At 68.5% G+C, this 27,359-nt stretch overlaps 1 protein-coding gene across 1 annotated transcript; it reads left to right on the plus strand.

The window, feature by feature from the left end:
• Positions 1–1,347: 1,347 nt before the first annotated feature.
• Positions 1,348–25,605, plus strand: FAM163B (family with sequence similarity 163 member B). The gene is made up of 3 exons (XM_028505906.2): positions 1,348–1,607; positions 24,203–24,318; positions 24,854–25,605. The coding sequence occupies exons 2-3, from the start codon at positions 24,226–24,228 to the stop codon at positions 25,250–25,252; spliced, it is 492 nt and encodes a 163-aa protein (XP_028361707.1). The 5' UTR covers positions 1,348–1,607; positions 24,203–24,225; the 3' UTR covers positions 25,253–25,605.
• The last annotated feature ends 1,754 nt before the right edge of the window (positions 25,606–27,359 follow it).

The raw sequence follows: 27,359 nt of genomic DNA on the forward strand, positions 1-27,359 counted from the left end.
TGCTGAGCGTGTGGCCGGGACGCACAGCGCCGGCGGCAAGCGATGTTTATCGGGAGAGAAGCACCTGGTGGGAGCAGGTGCCACACCCGGTTGATTAGCAAATCATGCGCAGCCCTGGCCCCCGAGGACACGGGGCGGGTGGCGTTCGATTGTCCTGCTCAGAGGGGGCAGAGAGGCTCCCGGGGGTGGGCCCCCGCTTGGCGTGTCCGGTCAGAGGAGAGAGGTGCTGCCCAGCCTGTCCGGAGGACACTCTCCGGGGTCAGAAGGGCTTGAGTGACCCGGGGACCGAGCAGGGGCAGGCCGGGCCGCAGGCTGCACCCGGGCATCTGTGTTGGGCTGGTGAGCACCCAGCCCCTGCCCTCGGCCCACCTGTCGGCAGGGAAGGGGCACCCGGTCGGCCAGCCCTGAGGACTCTCAGCTTCAGGACGGGGCGACCTAACAGTTTCCTGGACCCGGGTCTGTCTGTTTTCCCGAGAGAACTCCAGGGTTCCTCAGGTGGACGGAGGGGCACGTGCAGGGTACCAGGCTGGGTTCTTTACGGGTTCTGACTCAAAGCCCTTCTCGTTCCAGATCTTTCCCAGTCTAGGGTCCCTGTGGCTGCAGCCTCCTCCTAAGTGTCTGCGGGGCAGGGGTCCCCTCTCTGTGCCCAGGGTCACCCTTTCAGGTGTAAGGGCTACCCCTGGCACTCAGCCCAAATCTGCTTCCCTGGAGCTTCTGGGAACGGGTCCCAGCCCTGGGCTTTGTGTCCCGCAGAAAGGTCTGCTGCCTCCCCCGTGGGTGTCCCGAGTGGTCCCACGCCAGCCCCTCCTCTGCGCACTCAGTGGCGGCTTGCCAAGAGATGGGGGAGGGGGGAGCAGGGCCAGCTCGCGGCAGTGAGCCCCCTGGGTGCCGGGCGCTGGACGTCGCTGGCCGTCCTCAGGCCGGGCTGTGCTGTGGTCCGTCTGGAAGATGAGAACCAGAAACTTGCCCGGCGAGGGACTTGCCCCAAGGTCGCGCTGTGGGTAAGCAGCCTCAGCCTCGGCGTGACGCCAAACCCCAGCGCGGCGCAACGGGAGAAAGGGGAGCAGGCAAGAGCAGCGGGAGCCCCGCGGGGCAGGGGCCGGCAGCCGCACCCGCAGGCCCGCGGGGCGCCGCGCAGCCTGGTCCCGAGCGGGCGACTCGTCAGCACCAGGGACAGCTCCTGGGCGCTCCCCTCAGCCCCCGACGGCGGCGCGCTGGAGGCCGGCGGCGCGCGCTCCCTGGCTGGCTCGGGCGCGCGCCTCCCCGCCAGCGCGCGCCCCGCGCCCGCCCGGGACTGAGCCAGAGCCGCGCGCTTGCCGCTCGCAGGGAGCCAGCCCGGGCGTCCGGAGCCGCGGCCACCGCCGGGGCTTGGCAGGAGTCTCCCGCCTGGGCACGAAGTCGTCGCCCGCGGGCCTCCGGGCCCTCGCCGGAGCCCGCCGCACCAGCCCGGCCCCCCCAGCAGGCGCCGCCACAGTGGCCTGGGCGTGAGCGGCCGTTACTAGCTGCGCGCTGCCCGCTACCCGCTGCCCGGGACGGACGCCGAGCCGCCCGGTCACGTGCACCCAAGTCCTCGGCTGGCCGGGGCAGCACCGTGCCCATGGTTCAAGGTAAGGGCCCCGCGGGCGCGCGGGGCATGGGGGCAGAGGCTGCAGGCGCCGGTCGCCCCAAACCGGTGCCTGCCTCGTCTGGAGAGCCCACGGCGACCTGCTCCAGCCGCCTTGCTCGGGAGCCGCCTGGACCCCGGTCTCCTGTCCCACCTCTGGCCCCTGCCCAAGTGCGTCCCTGTCCAGGAAGCTGTGGACAGCAATTGAGATGGGCAGTGAGGGTCTGAGGGAGAGGCTGGGGCACCCATGGGTGTCAAGGGACCCTTCATCTTTCTCGAGGCCTGGGTGTGAGGGAAATCGGGAGGGAAAGCCTCCCCGGGGAGCCGGCCCGCCTGCTCTCTGCTGCCAGGCCAGGAGACCTTGCCTCCTCGGAGACCTGCCTTCCGCCAGGCACCATGGGGGGTGGCGGGGGTGGGGGGGGCTGGATCTGCGTAGTGGCCCATTCAGCCCTCCCAGTGTCCGTGAGGACGCGGGCATCGGCCTTACTGGACAGGTGAGGAAACTGAGGTCCAGGCAAGTTTGGCCACCCGTCCAAGGTCACACGGCTCGAGAGTGGCAGAGCTGGCCTCACACACAGCGCCCTCTGCACCGCCTCCCCCCTGCGTGTGGCTGGTTGGAACCTCAGCGTGCATGGCGGGGGGCCGGGCCACCCTCTGCACCCCCCTGTATGTAACTGTTTGAAACCTCAGCGTGCATGGCGGGGGCCCGGGGCACCGGACCGTCACTTGGCTCTTCCCGCCGGGCACGGAAGGACTCTCCAGACACCAGAGAGTCCGGGACACGTCGCCCCTCTGCCCCTGGCCCTGCCGTCCCAGCCCACGCCACGTCCTGCAGCCCCTCGGCCCGGCACTGCGTGGGCCGGGGGCCCTGCTGCTGGGCGCCTGGTGGCTGCAGGGTGAGACTCCCCGGGGGCAAGGTCACTGACCGTCCGGGAGGGTGACGACGGGGTGTCCCGGAGGCCGTGGCCCCACATGGCCCCCCCGGTGCTCCCCAGGAAGTCGGAGCGCAGGGGCGCCAGAGGGGCCGCCCTGCCAGCAGCCCCCTACCCCCAGCATTCCCCTCCGCCCAGGCCAGGCGCCTGGGGGCTTCCAGGCACCATGAGAACCCCCAGCCCCCAGGAAGTTCGGACTCTCTGGGGGAGCCCACGAGCCCGTCTGCCCGTGCGCCCCCCTCCCCGTGGCATCGAGGGTGCAGCCCGGGAGCCTGGGGCCCTCCTCACCCAGGCAGATACGCAGGCACCTTCTGGGCCCCCGCAGGGGTGCCCCCCACCCCCCACGCGCACGGCTGCAGGCTCCCTCAAGAGCCCAGGCGCTGGGACTTGTGGGCAACCCTGCTGCCTCCTGAGGCTGGGCTCGGGCAGAGTGGGGTCCCCTTCGTCCTTGCACTTGGCAGTGGTTTGCTGAGCCCCCGCGACCGGGATGAAGAACTCAGACAGGGTGGCCCTGTGCCCTGGGCGCTGCTGAGCTCCCGTCCCCCTGTCCTCGGAGTTTCCAGTGGGGCCCACTGGCCGGGGTTCACCGGGAACACTTGGAGACAGCCTCCGGAAGGGCCTGGGGGTCTGGGAAGGACCCACAGGGTCCCCCAGCCTCGGTGGCCCTGAGGCCAGCGGGGACGGGTAGGTGGGGGGCTCTAGGAGCAGCCGCTGGCCTCCCCGGAGCGTGTGGACAGGTTGCTCAGAGCACTGCCCCCCCCCCCCAGTGTCGCAGCCTCTCCGCTTTGTCTCTTCAGTGTTGGAGGGGGGACGGCCTCGAGTCCCCAGACACACGTGGCTGACGCCAGCACAGCCCTGGGGTGCGAGCAAGGGCTCACGGGGAAGACGTGGCCGTGGCCACAGCCGCCGAGACCCGGCCCGGTTCTCTCCACCTCTCCGGGCAACCGTGGACCGGTCCCCGTCCCGGCGACGGCCCCTGGTGGACCGTCAGTCACAGCTCCGTGCACCCGAGCCCTGACTGGAGTGGGCGGAGCTGCAGCAGGCGGGGGCGGCAGGGGGGGGGGCGTGCAGAGGGCTGTGAGGTCCAGGGCAGCCCGCGTCCAAGCCCCCAGCCTTTCCCTCCCCCGATGCCCGCTCAAGGGACCGCCCGGTCTTGCACTTTGGGAGCCACCTCTAAGTCACTGGTGCTGGTTCTGGGGGAGCCACCGGGCCGGGCCCATCCCGCTGAGAGGCCTGTGGGGTCGCGCCCCCGGGGGCCTGCTCCGCAGAGACCCGGCGAGACCGTGCAGCGGGGGGGAGGGGCTGGGGAGCGGGTGCAGCCGCAGGGGCACCTGCGCAGGGAGACGCGATTGATCGCGTCTCAGGAGATACAGCTGAGTTGGCTTTCCGGCCGGAGGCAGGCGGGGGCGGGGGGGGGGGGGGCGCAGCGGCCCTGGCTCTGGCCTCGAGGTGGCCCCGGCCCTGGCACCCTCCCCGGCGTGGCCAGCATCCGGTCAGCCAGAAGGCAGTTTGTGGGGGCAGGAGAGGGGGAGAGTGGGTGCCGGGCTCCCTGGGGCAACGGCTCAGCCTCGGCAAGCGCAAACATGGGGTGCCTCTGCCCCCAGCCCCGCCGGCACGGGGTGGGGGGGGGCAGCATGAGCTCCCTGTCGCCCCCTCTGGGGCCTCACCTCGGGGGGGGGGGGCTCCCCGGCCTGGCTGGGCTGTGCCTCCTGGCGAGGGGCTTCCTCGCAGGGACTCTGCCCTCCGGATCCGCCCCGCAGGGCGCTCGGCACTGCCCGGCATCATCGCCAGCTCCTCTCCCGCCGCGCGGCAGGGAGGCCCCTGGTGGGAGTGGGCTCGTCTCCCTGTGTGGAGCCCTTTGTTCCCGCTGGGATCGGGCCCTCCCCGCACGGGCGGGCGCCGACGCTGCAGGGGCTCCGGGGGGCTGGCCAGCCTGTCCTGGGGGAGGGGGGGCTACTCAGGAGCCCTGAGCTCAGGCCAAGCTTGGGGTCCGAGCCGGCACTGCTGCTTCCCAGCCCTGGGACCCCGGGCCTTCCCCAGGGACCGCCCCAGGGACCTCCCCAGGGACTCAGGAGTGTGGGGAGGTCACACCAGGCACCCCCTCGGAGGGCCAGGCGGGAACGCAGGCAGAGCGAGCCGGGAGGGGGCGAGCCAGACCTGGCCCCCAGAGCACGGCCCCCGGCTGCAGCGAGGAGGGCCACTCGGAGAGGTTGGGGTGGGGCCGAGAGGTCAGGGAGAGGCCGGGGCCACCCGGTCAGAAGGGACTCGCACCTCGGCGGCCTGGGCCTGGGAGTGGGGAGTGGGCTGGGGCGACCGGACACCAGCTGCTTCTCGGACATGCCTCCACAGGGAGCCCAGGCGGACGCCCACCCGGGCTGGACACTGGGGCCCCGCTGGCGTGTCAGCGGTGGGGACGCGGCCCCGGAGGGCGGGGGCCTTGGGGGGCGCTCTCTGCCCTAGCAGCTGCCTCGCGTCAGAAGTCTGATCGCACTGTGGCTGGTGTGACTGCCGGTCCCCGGGGCCTGCTTCCTGCCCCTCGGGGTTTGCAGGAGAGGGGCCCTGGCCTGAGCTCCCGGCACCCCGGGGCTTGGCTTTCCCAGGCGGCAGAGGCAGGAGGCGTCGGGGCTGTTAGGAGGTCCTGGGGGAGGCTGGCCGTGGCCTGGGGCACAAGTCCCAGAGGAGGCCAGGCCCCCAGCGCTGTGGCTGTGGCTGCCACCTCCCCCGCACTGTGGGGACAGCTCGCTGCGTGGCTGTGTCGGTGAGAGCCCCACCTTCGGGTCTGTCCGGAGCCCCATCTGGGGTCCAGCTCTGTGTCCCTGCGGAGGTCACTGAGCCTCTCGGGCCCTCGGGGCCTTTACTCCTACAGTGACAGTCACAGCGTCCACCGGGGGATGTGCCAGCTTCCGCCTCAGCCGCTGACCGGGGCCCTGGACACGGCCTCTCTCGCCGGTGCCCGTGGGGCGGGTGACCACGGTGGCTGAGCCGCATGGCGGCCTGGGGGCGGCCGCTGACCAGCAGGTGGTCCCACTCAGAGGGACCACCCCGCCTCTCGGTGCTCCCCCACCAGGGCCCCGGCTTCTGTCTGTGCGGCGGTGGCACAGGGGGCCCCTCCCGGGGGCCGCTCCGGGGCTGGCCTGCCTGGTGGCGGCCTGGGTCGGGCCCCGGGTCCCCGGAGGGCGGTCCTCTCTGTTTTCGGTGTCACCGCTGTCTGCTGCATGCAGTTTACACCGTGCACGGGTGAGTCTGGGGCCGGGCTGCCCAGGTGTGAGCTGCTGCGTGTAGGCCAGCCGCGCCGGCGCCCCGGGGGAGGGGGGGCCTGCTGCACACACACGCAGGTTCCCAGGCCCCGGCCAGACCTCTGCCCTCGACGAGCTCCCGGCTGACCCCCGAGCCCAGCGGCCGGAGTCACACGGCCCAGAAAGCAGGCCGGACGCCGAAACAGTCGGCCCGCCGGCTGCAGGCTCGCGCCCCTTTGTCCCTTCCGTGCTGCTCACACTCCTAATCCCCAAACGTGCGTGACGTTTTAACGTCTCACAGGGTTCTTTAAACACAGTGAGTGCGTGCTGGCTGTGGAGGGAAAGCCGAGCAGCCCGGCTCTGCGTGTTTTCATGAAGCAGAGCCCAGGTTTCCTGCCAGACCCGCCGCCTCCGCCCAACCCCCCCCATGCTGAGCACGAGCACCCGGGCTCCTCCTCCTCGGGCAGTCCGGCCCTCGCCTGTCCCTGCCCAGCACGGCTGGACGGTTTCTCCGTCCGCGGCGGCCCCGCTCGTGCACTGAGTCACCTGCACCCACGCGAGTGAACAGGCATGCGGGCCAGCCCCGCGTCACCTGCACCACGTCGCTGGCAGAGGTCCGGTCAGCGGCCTGCTCCCCTCGGGGAAGGTGGGGGGGTGGGGGAGGCGAGGGCCGTCTCTGGGGGCTAGTGATGCGCAGGGCAGGCGTTCTGCCCAGAGTGAGGGCGCGCAGTGGGGACACAGCGCTGCAGGAGCCGACCGCCGAGAGCCCCGCCTGTTTATCCGGGATGCCCGTCCATCCGGGTGTCGTCCCCTTGCGGTGTTGGGGGTGTTGGGGGTGTTGGGGGTGCCGCCCTGGCATCCTTTCCCCCACCTCCTCCCCGTCTCCTTGGCTTCCGCCTGACGCGTCCGGGAACTTCCCTAAGACAAAACCAAGGTGCTCGTTCTCCCGGTCCAAAGGTGAGCGCCTGGTCCGGACACCTGTTCTGGGGACGGTGGGGGGGCTCCCGCCCCACGGGCCACGACCCCAGGAGCCCAGCAGACCCGCCCACGGAGGGAAGGACCGGCACCCACAGCCAGAACCCGCACACGCCCTCCCTGTCCGGACCCCCGCCCCCGACCCCTTGCAAACGGGCTGGGGAGGAGGGCGGTGAGAGCGGTCTGAGGTCTCAGCCGAAAAGCGCAGCCTCCGGTCCGCGGCGTCGGCCGGCGCGCGTCTGGGGTTTGCCCGCGTGGTTGCGCGCGGTTGGCGGGAGCTCTCCCGGTGCGGAGGCCCCGTGTGCACCCGCTCACGGGGTTAAAAATAAAGCCGACTTTAATTTTGCCTCCGTGGGACTTCCCACGTGAGAGTTCCCTCCCGTCGCTAAACACGCTCCCGTTTCGGAAAACCCGGAGCAGCGGCTCAGCGAGGCCGCCCTGAGCAACGCGCTGTGGCCGATGTCATCCCTGCGGGGCTGCGTCTTGGTTTTCTCCCAGCGCCTTCTCCTTTCCGGGAGCAGCTGCGTTCGTGAACTTGAGACCTGAGGGCAGGGGAGGGCGAGCGGGCAGGAGGCACGGCGGGGGCAGGGGGGTGGGGGGGCACCGGCTGCAGCGTTTTGGGGGCGTGAGGACCCCACAGCTCGGCCCCACCCCAACAGGGTCGCCTCCCGGGGGTGAGTGGAGGCATGTGGTTCAACCGCCATGCCCACGTCTCCTGGCCCCCACGCACAGGGTGGCCGTCCCCTCCTGCAGGTCCTGCAGGGTGGCAGGGAGGACACGCCGTCCCCCACAGAGGACCCGGGCACCTGGCGGGAGCCTGACTCGGGGATCCTGGGCAGCTGGAGGGCGGTGTCCGGTGGAGGCACTGGAACCAGGCCCCCGGTGCCGCCCGGGCAGCCCTGCACCGGGCCCCCACCCCCACCCCATCACTGGCGTCTCTCCCTCGACTCACACAGGCGTTCTGGAACACTCTGAGGCCCTCCTCCCCGAGGACATCCCGCTCCCCTCTCCCTCTGCATGGAAGACGCCCCTGGCGAGTGCCCCTCAGGGAGGAGTCCCCGACCCGCGTCACCTCCCTGGGGGTCAGCCCCACGCCGCGCTCTGGGCCTGTCCGCGTCTGGCTGCGTGGCCAGTCCCACTGGCCTCCCTCCGCCGCCCGGCACAGCGCCCGCCGCACATAGGCAGGGCCACCTGGCGGGTGTGTGCGAGGTGTGTTCTTCGTGCCCTCCTGAGGGCCAGCCCCTCCCGCCAGGGGCTGCCGTGGCCGCTCCCTGCACGGGGACCCCCGCAGCCAGAGCCACAAACGGCGTCCCCCGTGCGGGGAGGAAGGGGCTCGGAGTGTTCCAGAAACGGGAAGTCGCCGGCGTGGCCATTGGCCAGGCGGAGGGCAGGAGCCGCAGGGTCTGCCCCGGGGAGGCCAGCGGCGTCCAGCTGCAGGGGTGTCTCCGTCATTCCTGGGGGGTGGCTCTGGGGCTGGCGGGGCTCAGGGGGCGGGGGCCCCAGCTCACAGCCGGGCCTCAGGGGTTCGCCCTGCCGTGTCCCCGTCGATGGGAGGGCCGGTTCTGGGGAGCGCGTTTGCCCCCCAGGAGAGTCCTTTTCAACAGCGTGCACTCGAAAACGTCTGAGCCCAGTTTTTTAAAGAACATTTTCTTGATTGTGCTGTTACAGTTGTCCCGCTTCCCCCTTTGCCCCCCCTCCCGCGCCCCCTCCCCACTGCTAACCCTCCATGGGATCTCCTTTACTGTGACTCTGTCCCTGTTCTAGTTGTTTGCTTAGTTTGTTTTGGGTTTTGTTTTTTTATGTTCGGTTGTTGGTAGTTGTGAGTTTGTTGCCATTTTACTGTTCATATTTTTTATCTTCTTTTTCTTAGATAAGTCCCTTTAACATTTCATAGAATAAGGGCTTGGTGATGATGAACTCCTTTAACTTGACCTTCTCTGAGAAGCACTTTATCTGCTCTTCCGTTCTAACTGACAGCTTTGCTGGATAGAGCAATCTGGGATGTAGGTCCTTGCCTTTCATGACTTCAAATACTTCTTGCCAGCCCCTTCTTGCCTGCAAGGTCTCTTTTGAGAAGTCAGCCGGTAGGCACACCTGTTATGTAGTAAGGGGCGGAGCCTTAAGTACTCGCCAGGGCGGGGCAACCCACGTGGCCGCGCTGTGGTGGGGGAGGGTCCGAGAGGGAACAATGCTGTTTGCTCAGCTCTCCAGCCGGCTTTCAATCCCTTTTCCCCATTACGCATAGTGGATCGGGCCCTTCTGGCACTGATTCCCGGGTGGGTGGGCTTGTGTACGTTCTGGGACCCCGTGGGTCTCTCCAACAGACTCTCCTGTGAGGCTGGGAGTGTCTCCCGCTGCCGCAACCCCCACAGGTGTTTTCACTCAGAGGTTTGAGGCTTTACTTCCCCGCCGGATCCCTGGGCTGTGGTCTGTCTCGCTCCCCAGGTGTTCCTCCTGGTTTATCTGCACGTGAATGTGGGACCGAGAGTCCTCTCCGTCCGGCTGCTGGTCTCCGCCCCTCCTGCCGTCTGGATGGATGTGTCTTCTTTAACTCCTTGGTTGTGGGACTTCCCTACAGCTCGATTTTCTGGCAGTTCTGGTTGTTTTTTTGTTTTTAAATTGGTTGTTGTCCTTCTGTTGGTCATGTAAGGGGGCACTGTGTGTCTACCTAGGCCTCCATCTTGGCAGAAGTCTAATTTTTTAACAAATGAAAGTTGGGCCCTGGCTGGTGTAGCTCAGTGAATTGAGCGCAGGCTGAGAACCAAAGCATCGCAGGTTCGATTCCCAGTCAGGGCACATGCCTGGGTTGCAGGCCACGGCCCCCAGCAACCACATATTGATGTTTCTCTCTCTCTCTCTCTCTCTCTCTCTCTCTCTCCCTCTCTCTCTTTCTCCCTCCCTTTCCTCTCTAAAAATAAATAAATAAAATCTTAAAAAGGAAAGTTGGTGTAAAACAAACGGCTTCAGGCGGCAGCATTGCTGAAGCCGGGGCCCCCGGAGACTGAAGGGCAGCCGAGTGTCCCCCGGAAGTTGGGGGTGTGGGCACCAGCCGGCCACAGGGGGCTCCTCGCAGGAAGCAGAGGCGTAGGAAGAGGGCCGGGGGTGAGTGGGCAGCCCGGGGGGGGGGGGGGTGGGCTCCATCAACTGTGTCAGACACGTCGGTGGACGAGGGGCGAGCCCAGCCCAGGGTGGACAGCTGCCATTTGAGCCCCTGGGCCCAGGATGGCGTATGCATGGGCCGTTGGGGTCCTCCTCCTCAGGGTCCTCATGACGTGTCCTTGGGAGGGGGCTGGGGCGACCCCCAGGACTAGAAAGCCCGACACTGGGCCAGGAGCCGGCTGTGGTGCCACCTTCCTCCTGCCCTGCGGGGACCTGGGGACCCAGCCACTCCGGCGGCTCGTCCTGAATGAACTGCGGTTTCAGGAGGAAGCGGCTCTGTGACTGTGCGCTGAGCAGGGGGCCAGGCCGTTGCCATCCGAGGCCCCTCACAGGTCTCGGAGAGAGTCCTCGGGGGACTCCTAGATTCTCGGCGTCCACTGTTCAGTCTTCTCGAAGACCCCCAAGTGCCGGGTGCTGAGATCCAGGGAGTCCACGGTCCCACCACCTTCGGTGGCCTGTGCTCCGCAGGGTCTGGGGGTCCTCTCCCCCCTGCCCCCTCCCGCACCCCCACTGCAGACCCACCCGGAGCCCAGAGCAGAAGCCGGGCCTCTTTCAAACGAGCTGCCCCAATCTCAAAGGTGGGGCCTGGGGGTGGGGGTTCCCTGGTGGGTGCCAGTCCCCGGGGGGGGGGCATCTGAGCTTGAAGGGGCGGGCAGAGGCTGCCTGGCGGCCGGCCAGTCTCCTTGGAGCAACCAGGCTGCGTGGCCCTGCCCCTGCGCCTGCTCCTCTGCTCCTCACTCGCCGTACACAACACACACGTGCACAGACACACGCACACACAGGCGTGCATACACCCACACATGCATGCACACACGCAGCTCGGGATGAGGGGAGGTGCCTGCCACCTGCACTCAGCAGGGCAGGCCCCCCCCTCCATCCGCTCTGGGCCGTCCGCAGCCGGGGCGTCCAGTCTGTGCTGGGCCGGCAGGGGGCCTGGGAACTGGACAGCTGACCAGCAGCCCGGGTTTCCCCTGCCTTGCCGACCTGCTGCTCCCTGGGTGGCCCCCAGTGCCCACCTGTGAGTGAGGGCGAGGACCCTGCCGGCCTGACTCCCGGGCCGCCCCTCGGGGAGACGCTGTTCCGGAAAACTCCGAGCACGCCGGAGCGCTGCTGCCTAGAAGCACACCGGCCTTGTTCCGAACAGCCGTGGAAACCAGTCCTGGGGGCAATGGGGGGAGGCAGTCGGCAGCTCCTGCCCCTCCCTGCGCCCCCCCACCCTGCTCTGTCCGGCAGCCAGGTCCCCAGTTCCTGGCGTGAATCGTCCGAGCGCCCCAGTCAGTTGGGCGAGGGAGAGCACACCTCCTTCCCTCAGCACAGGCAGCGTTCAGCTGTAGCCATGGAAACCGCTGTTACCTTGTGAACAGCTAAATTGTATGTATATTTCCCCCAAAGATTTTAGTAGTTATTTATTTATTTTAGAAAGAGGGGAAGGAAGGAGAAAGAGAGGGAGAGAAACATCCGTGTGTGGTTGCCTCACATCTACCCGCCCCCCCCCCACTGGAGACCTGGCCCGCAACCAGGCCTGTGCCCTGACTGGGAATCGAACCGGTTACCCTTCGGTTCTCAGGCCGGTGCTCAATCCATTGAGCCACACCAGCGGGGACTCTCTGTTTCATTTTAAATCATTTCCACTGCTGTCTTTAAACTCATTTATCTTTCCGCCTGCCACATCTAATTTGGTGCTAATTCTATCCAGTGCATTTCATCTTAGACATTGTAGCTTTTTTCTCTCTCTAGAAATTAGGTTTGGTTCTTTTCAACATCCTCTGCGTTTGTTCCCGGTTCTTCCTCCAGGGCTGTGAACATGTGGGCCACAGTTGTAACTATTTTAATGTCCTTGTCTCCTAAGTCTGTCGTGTGCGCCACTTCTGGGTTTGCTTAGATCGGTTAAGCGTTCTCCCCGTTCAGGAGCTCGTTCCGGCTCCCCTGCGTGCCAGGGAGCCTTCCGCTGGGCGCCAGACGGTGTGTACGGCACCTGCTGGGCGCTGGACCCCTGCCCGTGCGTGGGAGCTGCGAGTGCGGCTGCCTGGCAGACTCTGCTGCAGCGGCCGTCCCTCGGACCTCGGGTGGACGCGATGCCTATTGAGCTAGGAAGCATTTCAGGGAGGAAGGGGCGCCAAGCTGCAGCAGGTGGGGAGCCGGGGAGCCGGGCTCCATGAGGGCTGTCCAGGCGCAGACAGACCCGCTGCGCAGCCCTCCGCTCCCGCCCCCGGAGCCCACCTTGCTCTGCCTGCCTCTGGGCCTTTGCACGTGCTTTGGTGGGGCTGCTCTTTCCCACCGTCCCCTCTCGTCACTCGGGTTTCAACGCCCAGATCGCTGTGTCAGGGCTGCCTCTGCTGGCTGCCGCCCCCCACCCCACCCCAAGCACCCTGTCGGCTCCCCCACAAGGCTGGAAACCGCCAGGGTGGAAACTGGGACGCGGTAGAGGCTCCGTGAATATCCGCTGTCGAACTGCTGATCCACGATGGACGCCCGGTGCGCATGCCCAGTGCGCAGCGCGGGCAGTGAATGCCGCTGGCTCCCAGGAGAGGGCGCTGTGTCCGGCGGCCGGGGCCAGGAGAGGCTTGCGCAGGGAGCACGCGGGCAGGTGGCAGGGGATTCCAGTAAGCAGAGTGGGAAGGGGGGCCGAGGTCCGTGACATGTCACCGGCAGAGGCCCGGAGGCGGAACGAGGCCCAGTTTGCTCGGAAGGCCCGGGAGCAGCCCCCTTGGGCAGACCCACGGGAGGAGCGCTGCAGGGCAGTGACCACGAGGCTGGCGTCAGGGAGGCGCGCGGAGGGCCCTGAGCCCCAGACGTCTGGGGCCCGGACGGGGGCATGCTGGGGGCTGTGCCCCGGGGCGGTGCTCACGAGGGGTGCTGGGGAGGACCAGCCGTGCACGGCAGCTGGGCCTTGAGTCACCCGGGACGGCTGTGCTCCTGTCTCCCGAGGTTCCGTGCGCTCCTCTCGGCCGGGCCGGAGCCCATGCCGGCTTTGCCGCATGCCGTTGGCGGTTCAGCGAGCCTGGGCTGGGATCCGCGTTGGTGGTGGTGGCGGTGGTGGCAGCGCTTGCATTGGTGCTGGCCGGCCACAGCCTGGACGCCCCCCTCCCGCTGCCTCCGTTTCTGGCGCTGGTGCCCAGAGTCCCGCGAGGGCCGACGAAGCTCTGGCGGCAGCGCCCTCTGCTTTGCGTGGGGGTGTCGCGTGCCTCTCGAGACCGAAGCCGCGGCGGCCCCCCGGGGGTCCTGGCCCGGCGAGCCTCCCGAGCGCCTCCCGAGTCCCGAACCCGGGCCGGGGGCCGCGCCCCGTGGCGGAGGAGGGTGGTGCAAAGAGCAGCTTCAGGTCAGGCAGTGGAAAGATCTTGGAAGACCCAGCTCCCTGCACGCCCTTCTTTTCAGGGGGGGGAGAAAGCCGGCGCTCTGTGAAGTGGAGCCGAGGGCACGGGTGCAGGAGGTGGGGGCCCCGGGGGCAGACCCCCCCCTCCCGCCTGCCCACGGCCAGGGCCTGTTCAGGGCGAGCGAGCCAAGTGAGTCCCAGCTCGGCTCCGTCGGCCCCTATTCGGGCCCCTTCGGGCGCCCGGCGCTGCACTGACCCCTGGTGGCGGGAGGCCCGCAGAACACGGCACCCCGAGTCCTGCCTTCATTGGGCTTGCAGTCCCGCAGGATCCTGGAGGCAAGTGGGGGGCGGGGAAGCAGAAGACAAGATGGCGGCTTTGGGAGGGGCACACCCGCGTCCGGCCCTGCTCCCCACGCCGGCCCCGCTCCCTTGTCCGTGGTTGAGGAAGTCGGCGAGGGGGTGCGGCGCCCCGCCCGGCACAGACCGGGCACCCGGCACAGGGCCGTGTGCCTACTGCTACCGCGAGGCCCCGGGGCGCCCTCGGGGCGTCTCAGGGAGGTGGTGACCTGTCCAGACTTCGGCTCAGGGTCCCAGAGGTGGGGGGCAGAGGGGGGGCAGGCAGACAGTGACGCGGCTCCTGCCCGCGGGGTCCCTGTGTTGTGGCTGCAACGGACACGTTCACACGACTGCGGAGTCCTGTGGGGAAGGAGGGACGGCGCGGCCGCCCTCTGAGTGGGAGAGAGGCCCCCACCCCATCTGAGTGGGAGGGACCCCCCCTGCCCCGACCCCCGTCTGAGTGGGAGAGAGGCCCCCACCCCATCTGAATGGGAGAAAGGCCCCCACCCCATCTGAGTGGGAGAAAGGCCCTGACCCCTGCCTGGACGGGCCTTTACTGCTTCTCTGGGCACATTACACGGAGGATGGTCCTCACTTATGACGCACAGGTTCGCTGTAGGTGGTTGCCTTTCACAGATAAGAAAGGGAAGAATGTTGCAAATTACGTCAAAGAAGGATGTTTGCAGACGCAAGTGGTCGGACTGGTTACACTCCATGCTTCGGAGGTTTAGCCGGGACTTCAGGAAGTTACTTTGCAGTAAACATGTGCTGCCTCCATCCAGGGTGAGGGGGCTTCAGCGAAAGCAAGTCTCACAGCGGCCTAGTGCAGTGCAGGCCCGACTCCCCACGGGGGAACCGGCCCTCGGGTGTGGGTCCCGTGTGCCCACCGGTTTCCTGAATCGGGGGCTGGGCTGCACTCGCCACTGCCAGAGGACAGGTTTCCTGTAGGGCAGCTCTGAGGGGCTGGCGTCTCACCCATGGAGAGACGCCAGAGCCAGGGACAAGAGCCTGTGCCAGACACACCCGCTTGTTTCGGACCGCTGGGCAGTCGGGGGGGGGGGGGGCCGGGGCTGCCCAGGTCCCCAGGCCTGACACTGGGAGCTCAGCATCCATAAGCCGGGTGCCTTGCCCTTCTTCCTACCCCCCCACCCCTTCTCCCACCCCCTTAGGGTCAATGGAGGCAGGTCAGGGGTGCCCCCTGTTGTTCAGGCTTCACCCTGTGGCAGATGCCTGGGGTCCCCCTGGACAACGCTCCTTCTCTGGGGGGTGGAGGGTGAGCGCCACTACCCAGGGGCACAGCGAGGGGACAGTAACCTGCTCCCAGCCTTCCAGACCACCGAGCCCACCCCAACCGCACTGGGAACCCAGCTTGTGTGACCACAGGCCTTGGTGCACCCCGAGGGTGTCCCCCCATGGGTGTCCCCATGGGTGTCCCCTTGCCTGGGCTAGCAGAGGTGGGGCTCCAGGACCGAGGGCGGCAGGAGCAACAGGCTTCCACTGTGACGCAGGCTCCGAGGGCCGGCAGCTGCCTCGGCGAAGGGCCCGAGGCCCAGGCCCCGCCGGTGTGGTGTGACTGGGGCCCTCCCCGGTGCCGGCTGCTGCCCCGGAGGGCCAGGACACCCCAGGTGGCTCGGAACAACTCCTTGACAGAAGCCAGGAGGGGTTCCCTCCTGCCACTCTCTGCCTCCCCAGGTGTTCCCGAGGCTGGGAACAGCCACTGCCTGGCACCTTGCCCGAGGGTGCAGGAAGGCCACCCAGCTGGTGGTGCCTTCTCTCCAGGCAGTGGGGGACCTAAACGCCCACTCCGCCCAGCTCCTGGGCCGTGGTCTAGGCGCCCCAGGCCCTGGGGTCCGCCCTGCAACCCCTCCTCTGGGCCCACACAGCCTCGGGCTCCCCAGCCCCAGCCCCAGCCCCGTCACAAGGGCCTGGCCGGGCGGGGCTCAGAGATGGGGCGCCCGTCTGATTATGCTTTGCTTGCTGGGCGGGCTGCGTCCCTCTTCCAGCCTCAGTTTACCCCGGAGCACAGCGGGGGGTGATCGTACAGAGAAGTCGGTGAGCCCCGCTTCCCACGTGGCCTGGGGAGTGTGTGCGTGGCCCAGTCGGCCGCTGCCTGTACCCCCCGCCCCCGGGGGACTGGAGAGCAGCCGGGTCCCTGCGAGGCCCTGCCCTCGGCGGGGGTGTGGGCAGAGCTTCCGGAAGCCCAGGAAATGAACGGCAGAACAAAGGCATGGCCCCTGCGTGCGTGCTCTCTGGACCCCCAGATCTGAGGGGCAGGTCCTCTCGGCGTCCAGGCCCCAGAGCCGGCCAGCCCAGGGCCCCGGCGCTCTTCCCGTGGGCCAGCCCCAGCCCCGCAGCCCCCAGGCACCCGCTGGCTCCCAGGCACCCGCCGGCCCACGCTCTCAGGGCTGAGCCAGTTGGGCTGCGGAGAAGCCCGGGGGCAGACACCCCAGGTGCTGGCAGGACCTGCCTCTGCCCCCCCGCCCCGCTCCCCTCAGGCCCACCCCCACCCCACCCCCCTCCCGGCTCTGGATAATGTCGAGCCCGGCGCAGCCGAGCACGTCCCGTCTGTTTACTGCCGAGCGCGGGAACCCGGGAGCCCGCGGAGCGTGAAATGAGGAACAAATGTGGGGCAGGTCTAGACAGGAACTGCGCGCGGCCGGGCAGCAGGGGCGCGAGGACCCGGCAGGTGTGTCCGTGCAGGAAGGGCGCTGGCCCTCTGCACACGCTCGGTGGGGCCCCGGCACCGAGGCGGTGGGGCAGGCCTGCCGGGGAGGCAGCGACCCTGGCTCACCAGTGTCGGCGATGGCCAGCCTTCTGCCCACCCTGCCCCGGCCTCGGTTTCCCCACCCAGAAACGAACAAACGTCCCCGCCACCACTTCCTCGGAAGGGCTGCCCATTAAGGAAGCAGACCTCAGGGACCCACCGAGGCTCGGGCATCTGTGTGTCACTGGGCACCCAGTGTGTGTGCCGGGGCGGGCACGGGTGGAGGTTGCTGGGCCAGCCGAGCCAGAGGCCCCGCCAGGCGCGGTGAGCAGGGCTCGGCTTCTCCCTGGTGTCCCCAGCGGGCTCAGGGGACGGGGCCTTCGCTGAGCATTGCCGTGCCCCTGCACGGGAGGCGGGGGGAGCTGGGGGTATTGGGCTGCAGAGACCCCTCCTGGAGGCCTTCAGGGCAGGGAGGGGTGCACAGAACACGGGGTGGGGGGCAGGAGAGCCTGGACGTACAGGCAGGACACAGGTCCAGACGGCGGCCCTTCGGGGTCCTCTGCCGGGGCGGGGGCGGGGGCGGGGGGGGGGGGGCTCCTCGGGGAGGCAGGTGGAGGGCCGGCGTCTGGCCCTGCTGCCGGGGGCTTCCCGCCGGTGCCCCTCTGGCCCTCAGCCGCAGCACACAGCTGGCTCCGCCCGCTGCAGAGGCCCCGGGCTATCGGGAGGGGCCCGCTACCGGCCAGGCCCCTTCGCAGACTCGGCCTTGGGGGTGGGGTGCACAGAGGGGCCGTCTCACACCACATCCCTGTGAAATTCCGGGTGGGGCCAGGGAAGCAGAGCAATTTATAACGTGTTAAAGCTGCCTGTGGTCCCAGGGGGGTCCACAAAGGTGCCTGCCAAAGCCGGGCGGGCAGGCGGCCTCTGGTGGACTGTCACCAGGCTGCCCGCACCTCCCTGCCCCCCCAGCCTTGGCCTCCCCCCGCAGCCCCGCCTGCCGATCCCAGCCCGACCACACGGGCAGCCATCCTTCAGGACAGCTCAGGCGCCACCTCCTCCAGGAAGCCCCCTGCAGTCCTTCCAGTGTAAGACCGCCCTCTCCAGCTCTGAGTCTCCAAGCCCTCCGCTGGGCCTTGGCACCCGGCGTCACTGGGCAGGGGGGGGGCTGGCTTCCCCCTAAGCTCCCGGGCCAGCGTGCACCCGGTGTGTGCGGCCCCTCCCTCCTCGGCCCACCCCGGGGTGCCGTCTCGACTCGTGGCTCAGGGCAGCGGCGGTTCGCAGAGGGGGCTGGCTGAAGACACAAACCCGGGTCCCTCGAGTCCCGAGCTGGCAGGGATGGGCTGTCCCAACCCGGCCACACCCCTGTTCCAGGTGAGGAAACCGAGCCCAGGAAGAGGCCTCCGACCCAGAGGCACCAGCGAGCATGGGGAGGGCAGGATGTGCCCCCGCCCCCCTGTCGGTCGGTGCTCTCTGGCCGGACGCGGGCCCTTCGGGGCTGTCACCGCAGCGTCCAGCGGCACAGGGTCTCCAGGTCCTGTGACCGACGTGTGGGGAAGTAGTGCAGAAGTCTTCCTGCAGGAGGGGGTGTGTTCTGGGCCCCGAGGGCAGGCAGGGTGGGCCGTGGTGAGGCAGAGGGCAGAGCATCTGGAAGTGGGGTGCGGCAAGGGCAGAGGGGCGGGGGTGGGGCCCAGGGAGGCCGTACTGCTCTCAGGGGCTGTTTGGAGTTACCTCGGGACCGCCGTCGGGCTGGGTGCAGGCCTGGTGCCCGCAGCGAGTCACTGCCCCACCCCCCCGCCCCGAGTGTGTGTCTGCAGAGTGAGGCTGAGACGCTCCAGCCGGACGCCCTGGGTGTCTGAGCCGGGAGCCTGCCGTGGCCGCTGACAGCGCTGGGCACCCTCCCCGTCACGCCGCCAGGCTGCCTGCCGCTGCAGACTCCCTCCTCAGGCCCAGGGGGTAGGCGGGGGGGAGGCCATGCGACCAGCGAGGCAGCTGCCCGGCGCCCTCGGGGACCTGACCCGGGGTTGGTGTCCCTCTGTCGGGAGCACTCGCACCTGCCCCTGCAGGGCCCCACGACCTGCTCTCCCCGACACGGCCGAGGGGGGCGCTGGGGCGCAGAGAAGCCCCGTTCCTACAGCCCCCGGGGTTCGGCTGGGGTGTGGGCAGGCGTGGGCCCCGGCGGGCACAGACCTGAATCCCTGTGTGACCTCTGACCCCCCCCACCGAGCTCAGGGAGGCCCGCGTCCGTGAGGGGGGCTGCCGTTCTCGTGGGGCACACAGAGTAGCAGAAACGCGCTTCAGGAGCCACGGCCGCAGAGCCACGCTGCAGACGTGGGGAGGGGAGCGGGACCCCATGGGTCAGGGCCGCAGACAGCCGGCTCCCCCAGGGCGCCTGTGTCACGCCTCCCCCCGTCCTGGCCCGGCTCCTGTGGCCTGAGCGCCCGAGTCTGCACCCACAGTCCAGTGGCCAGCAGGGCCTGGCCGGTGTGCAGGTCCCACGGCCATGTCCCGGCCCGGGGTGCACGTCCACTCTGACCTCAGGAAGCCGTGGCCGGTGGGCGGCCACCAGACGCATGGCATGGGGACAGGACACACGGGGCGGGCTGGCCTGTCACCCTGGAACCCGTCGGCTGCAGAAGCGTGGAAGATGGCAGAGGCTGCAGAGCGTGGGACATCGGCAGGGGCCTGGGGCTCCATGGTCAGGGGGCCCTCTCTGCCCCACAGCGTGATGGCCGCAGCGGACCCGGCCTGCAACCCCGTGACTTCCTGGAAGTGGGGTCAGAGTGCAGACCCTTCCTCTCTCGTCTGATTTTGCTCATTGTCAGAAGAGGGGCCCCCACCCCGTGGGGTCGGTGTGGGGTCTCAGCGGACCTGGCTGACAAGTGTTAGGAGGGTGGGGACGCAGAGCCCCTCGGGGCCTGGGAGGCTCTGGACTCCCTGTGGCCGGCAGCTGGCCACCTCCCGGCGGGGACAGGGACCACCTGTGGGAAGGAGGCACAGGGACCGGCCGCCCCTGGTCCGACGAGGTGCCGGGTTCGGTGGGGCCCCTGGGTGTGGCCCTGCCTTTCTCTGAGCCTTGGTGTCTGCTCACCTGCTTGTCCCCGCGCCCGCCCTGCCCGGCTCTGTCTCCCTCAGCCGCCCTGACAGCTGGGGAGGGGCGCCTGGGGGTCATCCTGCCGCCTGCCCCCCGGCCACTCCAGACGGAGTAAGGCCGAGGTGCCCCCGAGCCCCGCAGGACGGGCGGGTGTGGGGTCCAGGCCCAGCCTGCTGCTAGCGGCCGCCGGCCCAGCCTTGCCTCACCTCAGCGCGGAGCGTGAAATGCATCTGGACAGCAGGCCTGGCCCCCGCCCAGCGTCCCCCCCGCCCCCGCTGGCCGCCTTCTCCGCACCCCCACTCCCTGGAGCGGCCAAGCCGGCCTGCACCCCCCGGCGGGCCGGCGGGCCAGCTGGCCTCAGCCGCCCCGGGGGCCGAGGCGGGTCAGAGCGGCCCGGCCGGGCGCCCAGGAACACGGGGGTCCCGGGCCCCCGCCCCGACGGTCTGTGGGGCCTGGACTGTGTCTGCCTGACGCCGGCCCTGCCGGGCGGGCTGTCTGCATCGGCCTGTCCGCACCTCCGTCTGTCTGAGCTCGGAGCTGTCTGTGCGTCTGCGCCTCCCTGTCCGGTCGCCTTGGGTCTGTCTGGGTCTGTCTGGGTGTCTGGGTGTCTGTCTGTCAGAGGTCTGGGCCCCCCACCCAGCGTCGCCTCCGATGCACAGCGTTGCCTGGGCGACAGCTTCCCCGTCCATCCGCATCTGTGTGTCCCTACGTCTGTCTGCACAGCGGGGACCCGTCATGCTGCTGGCGAGTCCCCCCCAGGCCTGAAGGCTCGGCCGGGACACCACCACCCCGAGGCCCCGCAGGCCTCCCCAGCAGCCCCGCCGCAGCCCCCCCCCCACCCCTGACCGGCCAGACGGGGAGCCTCAGCGAAAACCCGGACCGTCAGTCACTCTCGAGCACATTCCTGGACGAGGAGACGTCAGCCCGGATTCCAGCGCGCCTTTGGCAGGGCTCGTCGAACCGTCAGACAGGGACGTGCTCGCCGCGGAGCTCTCGCCGCGCCTCGCCGGGAGGAGTGGGGGGCACGGGGCTGCCCACCGCCGCCGGGGTGGGGGGAAGGAGCCAGCGGGCTCTGTCGTGGCCCTGCAGGGGCCCCGGGGACCTCCGAGCGTCAGGGAGATGGGGTCACTCTGGGGACAGACCCCCCGGGGAGGCAAGGGGCAAGGAAATCTGCATCTGCCTAGACTTTTAGAAAGAGGCAGCGGGAGGACCGACCCACAACCAAGTGCAATCCTCCTCCTCCGCGCCACGCAGGGAGGGGCCGAGGGGGCGTGGGACCTCTCCAAGCGCACCTGGTTTTACGCTCCTGACTCTGGAGCGAATGTTTTCTGCACCTAAAAATCACACCCAAGCCCGTTTTTAACAAGAGAACACTAACCAGCCCTGGCTGGGGTGGCTCAGTGGTCTGAGCGCTGGCCTGCAAACTGGTGGGTTGCTGGTTCGATTCCCAGTCAGGGCACAGGCCTGGGCTGTGGGGCAGGTCCCCAGTAGGGGGCGCACGAGAGGCAACCACACATGGATGTTTCTCTCCCTCTCTCCCTCCCTTCCCCTCTGCCTAAAAATAAATAAATAAAATCTTTAAAAAGATAACATTAATTGGAATAAAAGAACGGAAGTCTCAGGTTCGCGGGGGCACATACCAAGAATTATTTCAAGTGACTCCGAAGCAGCTGTTTATGCTCCGTCCCCGCGGGGACGAGAACAGCCGCCTCCAAAGACGCACTCGGATGGTATCGCAGCGCGTTCAGCAGACTCGTGGGTCCGAGCGCTGGCAGTGCTGCTTCTGACTATCAGATGCAACAGCAAACACCAGGGACGAGGGGGCGTTACCGGAGAGACTGTCGCGGCACCAGCCGGCGACCCAGGCGTCAAAGCCTCCCCAGGAGGACCCTACATACACCCTGTCGTCTGAGGCGGAAATACCAGCGCGACACGTTTGGGTCTTGTCTTCCTAAAAAGTAAAAAGTAAAAATTCCTTCTCTCTGGTCCCTGGAAACGCCCAGAGGGAACAGACACCCGGGGGCAGGGGGCGCCTCCGGGCAGAGCACTGGGTGCTCTGCAGACCCCGGGGTCACGGAGAGGCGACAGGGGACGGCGCCCAGGTCCGGGGCAGAAGGAGCCGGGGGTCCTGGGCCTGACAGCAGAGCGCCCTCAAGGGTTAGCGGGGGGCGCCAGAGTGACACAGCGGCCAACACGGAGGGGCCTCCAACCGCACAGTGCCCGCGGGGCCAGCCGGATGGCCCGAAGGCCAGCGAGGACCGGGAACCCACACGTCCCCCCTGGAGGTCGGAAGGTCACACGATGCTGCCAAACACCCCTAGACCTCAGGGGGCTCCCACGTGCTCTGACCGTGGGGTGGGGAGAAGCGGGCACCCGCGTCTGCCCCCCACCCCCGCGCGCGGACTGCACTGTAGGGCGACCGCCTAGGCGAGAGGGGGCGTCCTCGGGAGGAGGCCGGAGCGGAGCGGAGCGAGTGAACGCTTGGGAAACAGCAGCGTTTGAGAAGCCAGCGCTCGCCGCCCCCCAGGACGCAGTGGCTCCGGCGAGGGTCCCCGGGGACCGCTGGAAGCTTTAGGTGGGAGGGCAGCGTCGCCACGGAAGAACGGTGCTGGCAGCAGCCGCACCCACGCGGCCCAGTCTCAATAGCACCCCTGGGGGCGGCAGTCCGCGGCCCCGGGGGTGACGGGGGCGGGAGCCAGCGCAGCGGACGGAACAGCAGCACAGCCGCGTGTTCAGGGCCACCCGAGGGAACCCGGCCTGCTCTGGTCCCCGGAGAATTCTCCCGGAGCGACGACCCACTTTCTTTCCCCCGAGCGAGCGGCGCCGCGCGGGGCGGAGCGGGCGGGGGCGGAGCGCGGAGGGGAGGGGAGGGGGGCTGGGCGGGAGTCGGAGGAGCGACCGCGGCTGATCCCGGGGCGGAGCGGGCCCGCCAGCTGTGAACAGTCATTTTGGAGAGGACGGCGGAAAGCTGAGCACAGACGGGGTTGGGGGTTTCTTTGTGTGTGTGCGTTTGGGGGCGTCCCCATCTGCCACGTTGCGCGCTCACGTGTTTATGAGTCAGCCCCGCCCCCACCCCCACCCCCGCAGAGAAGATCCAGGGCCCGGGGCTGAGGCCGGCCGCGTGGAAGGCCGCAGCGGCTGGTTTGTGAGAGGGGCTCGCTCGCCGCCCGGGACCCTCACGAGCCGGGCGTCAGCCTTGGTGCCTTCGAGCGACGGTGAGAACGTCGGCGCCGCGCACGCACCTGCCCAGCCAGGAGGCTTTTATCCCCCGAGCTGGTTTATGGGCCCCTGGCTGGGCGGACCGACCTCCGTCCAACCAGAGCACAGCCGGCGGCAGCTCGTTCCTTCTCTCCACGTGTTTGCCCGGCATTGTCCGCGATAAAGAGTGCACGGAAGCCCTGGCTGGTGTGGCTCAGCGGATGGAGCGCTGGCCTGCGAACCAAACGGTCACAGGTCGATTCCCAGTCAGGGCACGTGCCTGGGCTGCAGGCCAGGTCCCCAGTAGGGGGCGCGCAAGAGGCAACCACGCACGGATGTTTCTCTCCCTCTCTTTCTCCCTCCCTTCCCCTCTCTCTCTTTAAAAAAAAAAAAAGAAAAGAAAGAAAGTCTACAAAGAGCATGTCCCTGGGCCTAGGATTCCCACTTCTAAGAACTTATCCTAGAAAAGTATTTGAAGTAGGTTCTGTAATTCAAGTGCCTCCGATTACTTGGCTACAGAAAAGCCACTTTTTAAAACACGGGTGCGTACAATGCTTTGTCTTTAATGCAGAGAGTGTAAACATCAGAAAGGAATCGGTCTAGTGTGGAAAGGTGAGAAAGCTCTGAGGTTGGCCACACATCCACACGAGTCCGCCCCACACCACCGTGCCACGCACCGAAAACCGGCAACGCCCTGGCCGGCGAGGCTCAGCGGGCTGGTTGGGCATCATCCCAAAAGGCGAAGGGTCGCTGGTTCCAGTCCCAGTCAGGGCACGGGCCTGGGCTGCAGGTTTGGTTCCCAGCCAGAAGGCGTGCGAGAGGCAACCGATCGGTTTCTCTCCCTCTCTTTCTCCCTCCCGTTCTCCCTCCCTTCCCTCTCTCTGAAAATGAATCAATAAAATCGTAAAAACAAAATAAAACGAAACACCTGGTTCAGCCCTGGCAGGTGTGGCTCAGTGGATTGAGCACGGGCCCAAGAACCAAAGGGTCACGAGTTTAACGCCCAGTCAGGGCACGTGCCTGGGCTGTGGGCCAGGTCCCCAGGAGGGGCCGCACGAGGGGCAACCACGCATGGATGTTTCTCTCCCTCTCTTTCTCCCTCTCTCCCCCACTCTAAATAAGTAAATAAAAGCTTTAAAAATAAAATAAAAATAAGTAAGATGTTTTAAACACCAGTTAAGACGGCAGGTTTTCTGTTTCGCGTGTTTTTCCGCACGGGAGGCTGCACAGAAGAGGGGTGTGTTCCGGTACCCAGGGGAATGGGGTTGGAGGTTCTGCTGCCGAGGGAAACTCCGCGCCGTGGCAACGTGAGGACGATCTCGCCGGGTGAAGGGGCGGGTTGCAGAGCCCTGCTCTCGGCTGGGCGGCCTTCGGGTGGCTCTGAGAAGGCGTGAGCTCGCCCAGCCAGGCGCCATCCTCACCACGGCGCCACGCCACGCACCCAAGCACCTGCTCACGGAGTCCTCCCCCCCCACCCGAGCCAGGGTGGCGCATGCTCAGCGAGCCCGTCCTCGGGTGTGGGCTGGGACCTCCCCTGCCCCACCGCGTGCAGTCCCCCGGGTGTCTGGCTCCCAGGTGGGCCGTGAACCCCGCCGTGGGGCCGGGCTGCTCTGCCCGGGGGAAGCGACCCTGTGGGTGTGTGGGTGTGTGTGTTGCAGGCTGTTGATGGAGAAGGGGGCGGATGACAGCCGGGACGGTGGTCATCACCGGGGGCATCTTGGCGACTGTGATTCTGCTCTGCATCATCGCTGTCCTGTGCTACTGCCGGCTGCAGGTACCGGGGGCTGGGGGTGGGGGGCCCCCCCAGAGGCCGGGGCCCAGGAGGGTGCACCACAGGCCTGGACGCAGGTGTAACGCAGACAGACAGCCTTGGCCCGACTCCCCCCGCGGGGCTTGGCGGCCACACTGCCCGGGGCTTCCCCAGGGCTGGGGCTCAGAGAGGGTCAGGGCCTTAGCCAAGGGCAGACAGACTCTGGGCCCTGCTCCCCCTTCCCCACCCGCACTCCGGGGCAGCCCGAGGGAGAGGAGGCCACGAGCAGGTTGAGGCAGCACAGCCGGTGCCCAGGAACCACGCTGGGGCCAGGCTGCCCGGCTCCCTTGTGCCTCAGTTTCCCCGTCTGCACAGTGCCCGAGTCTGGTTGCCATGCAGACACAATGAGGGAACCCCTCGTCGCAGGGTGTGTGGCAGGGCGCCCACCTGAGCGAGCTCCGCCTGGGGTGGGGGGTGGCTGGCTGCGGGGACAGGGCACCGTGGGGAGGGGTGGAGTGAGTGGGTCTGCAGCCCTGCCCCCTCCCCCCCCCCCCTGCAGTACTACTGCTGCAAGAAGGAGGAGCCCGAGGACGACGAGGAGGAGCCTGACTTCGACCCGCACGCCGGCCTGCCCCCGCTGCACTGCAACCGCAACCTGGTGCTGACCAACGGGCCGGCGCTGCGCCCGGCCGCCGCCGCCTTCGGCCAGCGGTCCCCGCAGGCCCGCGCCCTCTGCCGCAGCTGCTCCCACTGCGAGCCGCCCACCTTCTTCCTGCAGGAGCCCGAGGACGAGGGCGTGCCCAACGGCGGGGAGCGCGTGGCCTACCGGACCCTCAGCCAGGAGGACGTGGCGCTGCCGCCCGCGACCTTCGGGGGCCTGCAGGCGCTCAACCCCAACCGCCTCTCCGCCATGCGGGAGGCCTTCTCGCGGAGCCGCAGCATCAGCACCGACGTCTGAGCCCCCCGTCCCCTGCCCCCCGCCCCCGCCTCGCCCACCCCCGGCAGGCCCCCCCACACCATGGAGGGGTCCCTGCGGCCCGCCAGCCCGGCCCCAGCCCCAGACCCCGGCTTGGTCCCGCCTTCCCGGCCGCCCTGTCCTCACAGGGCCCGGCCCTCGGGGGGCTCGGGGGCCCGCGGCAGGGATGAGGCCCGAGCAGGCAGGCAGGGCCAGGGTTAGGGGTGGCCGGGCTGGAGGAGAGGCGGGCGTGATGTGGCACAGGTGAGCTCGGCCCCCAGGTGAGGACCGAGGGGTGGGGCAGGGTCCGGCGCCCCGCCGCCCTCATGCGGGTGTAGTGCACGGTGGCCTCCCTCTCAGCCCAGCTGCCTGGCTGTCTCCGGCTGCACGGCCAGCCCTGTCCCCCCGCCCCGTCCCTCAGCCTCAGGCAACCCACCTCTTCAAGGGAGGGGTGGCCACAGTGAGGCTCAGGCCCTGAGCCCGCCTTCCCTGGCGATTTCAGAACCACTCCTCTGCCCCTCCCACCTGAACGGTGGGGCTGCGTCCCTCCTCCCCCACGCACGCCCCTGGCTTCCGGGCCAGCGGCTGAGACCCAGGTTGAGCCGGCCTCTCTGCAGAGCCCCCTGGACAGGGGAGTTTCAGGGGTGGCCAGGCCTCGGGGACACCGAGGCCCGACTGGCTTTGGGGGGGAAGAAGGAAAAAAGGCCAATTCTCAAGCACCAGCTTCGGGTGGGCCCACGCCAAAAGGCACGGCCCTCCCCTCAGGCCTGGGGTGGTGGGAGGACGGCGCCATGGGCCAGCAGCTGCCAGACCCTCGATCTGCCCGGGACCTGGGACAGGCCCTTCCGTCGCTGGGCCTCCGAGAGCCCGGCGCGCTCCGGTCCCAGCGGAGAGGGGCCCGGTGCCTCTCCCTGCACCTGTTTCTCGGGGGGGAGCTGGAAGCAAGGAAGGACCCGGCCCCGCCCCCACCCCCCTGCTCCATGTGAAGACCTTGGCTGAGCCCACTCTGCCCTGAGCCCCCAGCAGAGCCAGGGTCGCCCCGAGAGCCCCTTCTCAGCGCCCTCTCTCTGACAGGGAAACAATGCCTCATGGCCGCCCCGGAGAAGCGGCCCAAAGCCGGGCACCCACTGTGGGGAGCGCAGCTCCTCAGACCTGTGGAGACGGTGGCCCCTCTCTCCAAAGCATGCCCCCCGCTCCCCCTGTCCAGGACGCTCCCTGCCCCTGGAGCCCCCGGCAGGGTAGCCCCCGTCTGCCCAGGAGGAGGCACTGAGCCCCCAGCCACCTGCCCCTCCACCAGACAAACCCATGAGGGCCAGGGGCCGTCCCCAGCCGTGGGCAGCCGAGTGGTCCCGCTGGAGAGCCAGGGTGGCTGGACGGGACACTGGGAGTTAGCGAAGACCCAGTCTTTTTGGCCGCCTGGACGTCCTCCCTCCTCTTCCTCTGCCCCTGCCTCCATACGGACACGCTTCCCGGAGCCCCCACACCCCTCCCTCGTGGAACCCACACGTCTGTTTCTCGTGTATTGGCTTGGGGGTGGGGGTGGGGGGCCGGGAGGCGGCACGTCCCGGGGCTGTTCTGTTCTGTCCTTCCCTCCGCTGGTGTCTGTCCTCTGTCCACTCACAGGTCGGTCTGGAATGAGCACAGCGCCCCCCGGGCACGTGCAGGGCTGCGGGGAGCCCCCCCCCCAGAGAACGAGAAAGCCAATAAACTCGTCTTTGACACCCTGTGCCACCGTCTGCAGCCTGCCTGGGGTTGCCGGCCAGCAGCCTGAGCCCTCCCTGGAACTTTCTAGAAAGGGCTCTGGGCAGCCTGGGGCCAGGTGGAGCCCATCTTCTCCTGTCCAGGCCACGGAGTCGAGGCTCTGCCCAGAGGGGCTGCCATGGCGAGCCCCCTTAGAGTTCAAGTCTCTCCGGGGGTGGGTGTCCCTCCTCAGAGACCAGGGGCCACTGGCCTGAACTCTGAGCTCCGGGACAGGGGTTGTGGGGGACAGGCAGGGTCACCGGGGGCAAGTGACCGCCGTCTCTGGTGCGGAGTTGGCAGGAAGGAGGGCAGAGGAGAGGAGGAGCTGGGGGTGGGAAGGAGGGGGGGAGCGGGGTCAGGGTCAGAACAT

This window comes from Phyllostomus discolor, chromosome 3 (genome assembly GCF_004126475.2).
Source record: "Phyllostomus discolor isolate MPI-MPIP mPhyDis1 chromosome 3, mPhyDis1.pri.v3, whole genome shotgun sequence".
Taxonomy (NCBI): Eukaryota; Metazoa; Chordata; class Mammalia; order Chiroptera; family Phyllostomidae; genus Phyllostomus; species Phyllostomus discolor.

Bases quoted from the DNA above. Each gene is read 5' to 3' on its own strand.
- FAM163B (XM_028505906.2), top strand. From the start codon at position 24,226: ATGACAGCCGGGACGGTGGTCATCACCGGGGGCATCTTGGCGACTGTG. The intron at 24,319-24,853 runs GTACCGGGGGCT...CCCCCCCTGCAG, and splicing joins TGTGCTACTGCCGGCTGCAG to TACTACTGCTGCAAGAAGGA.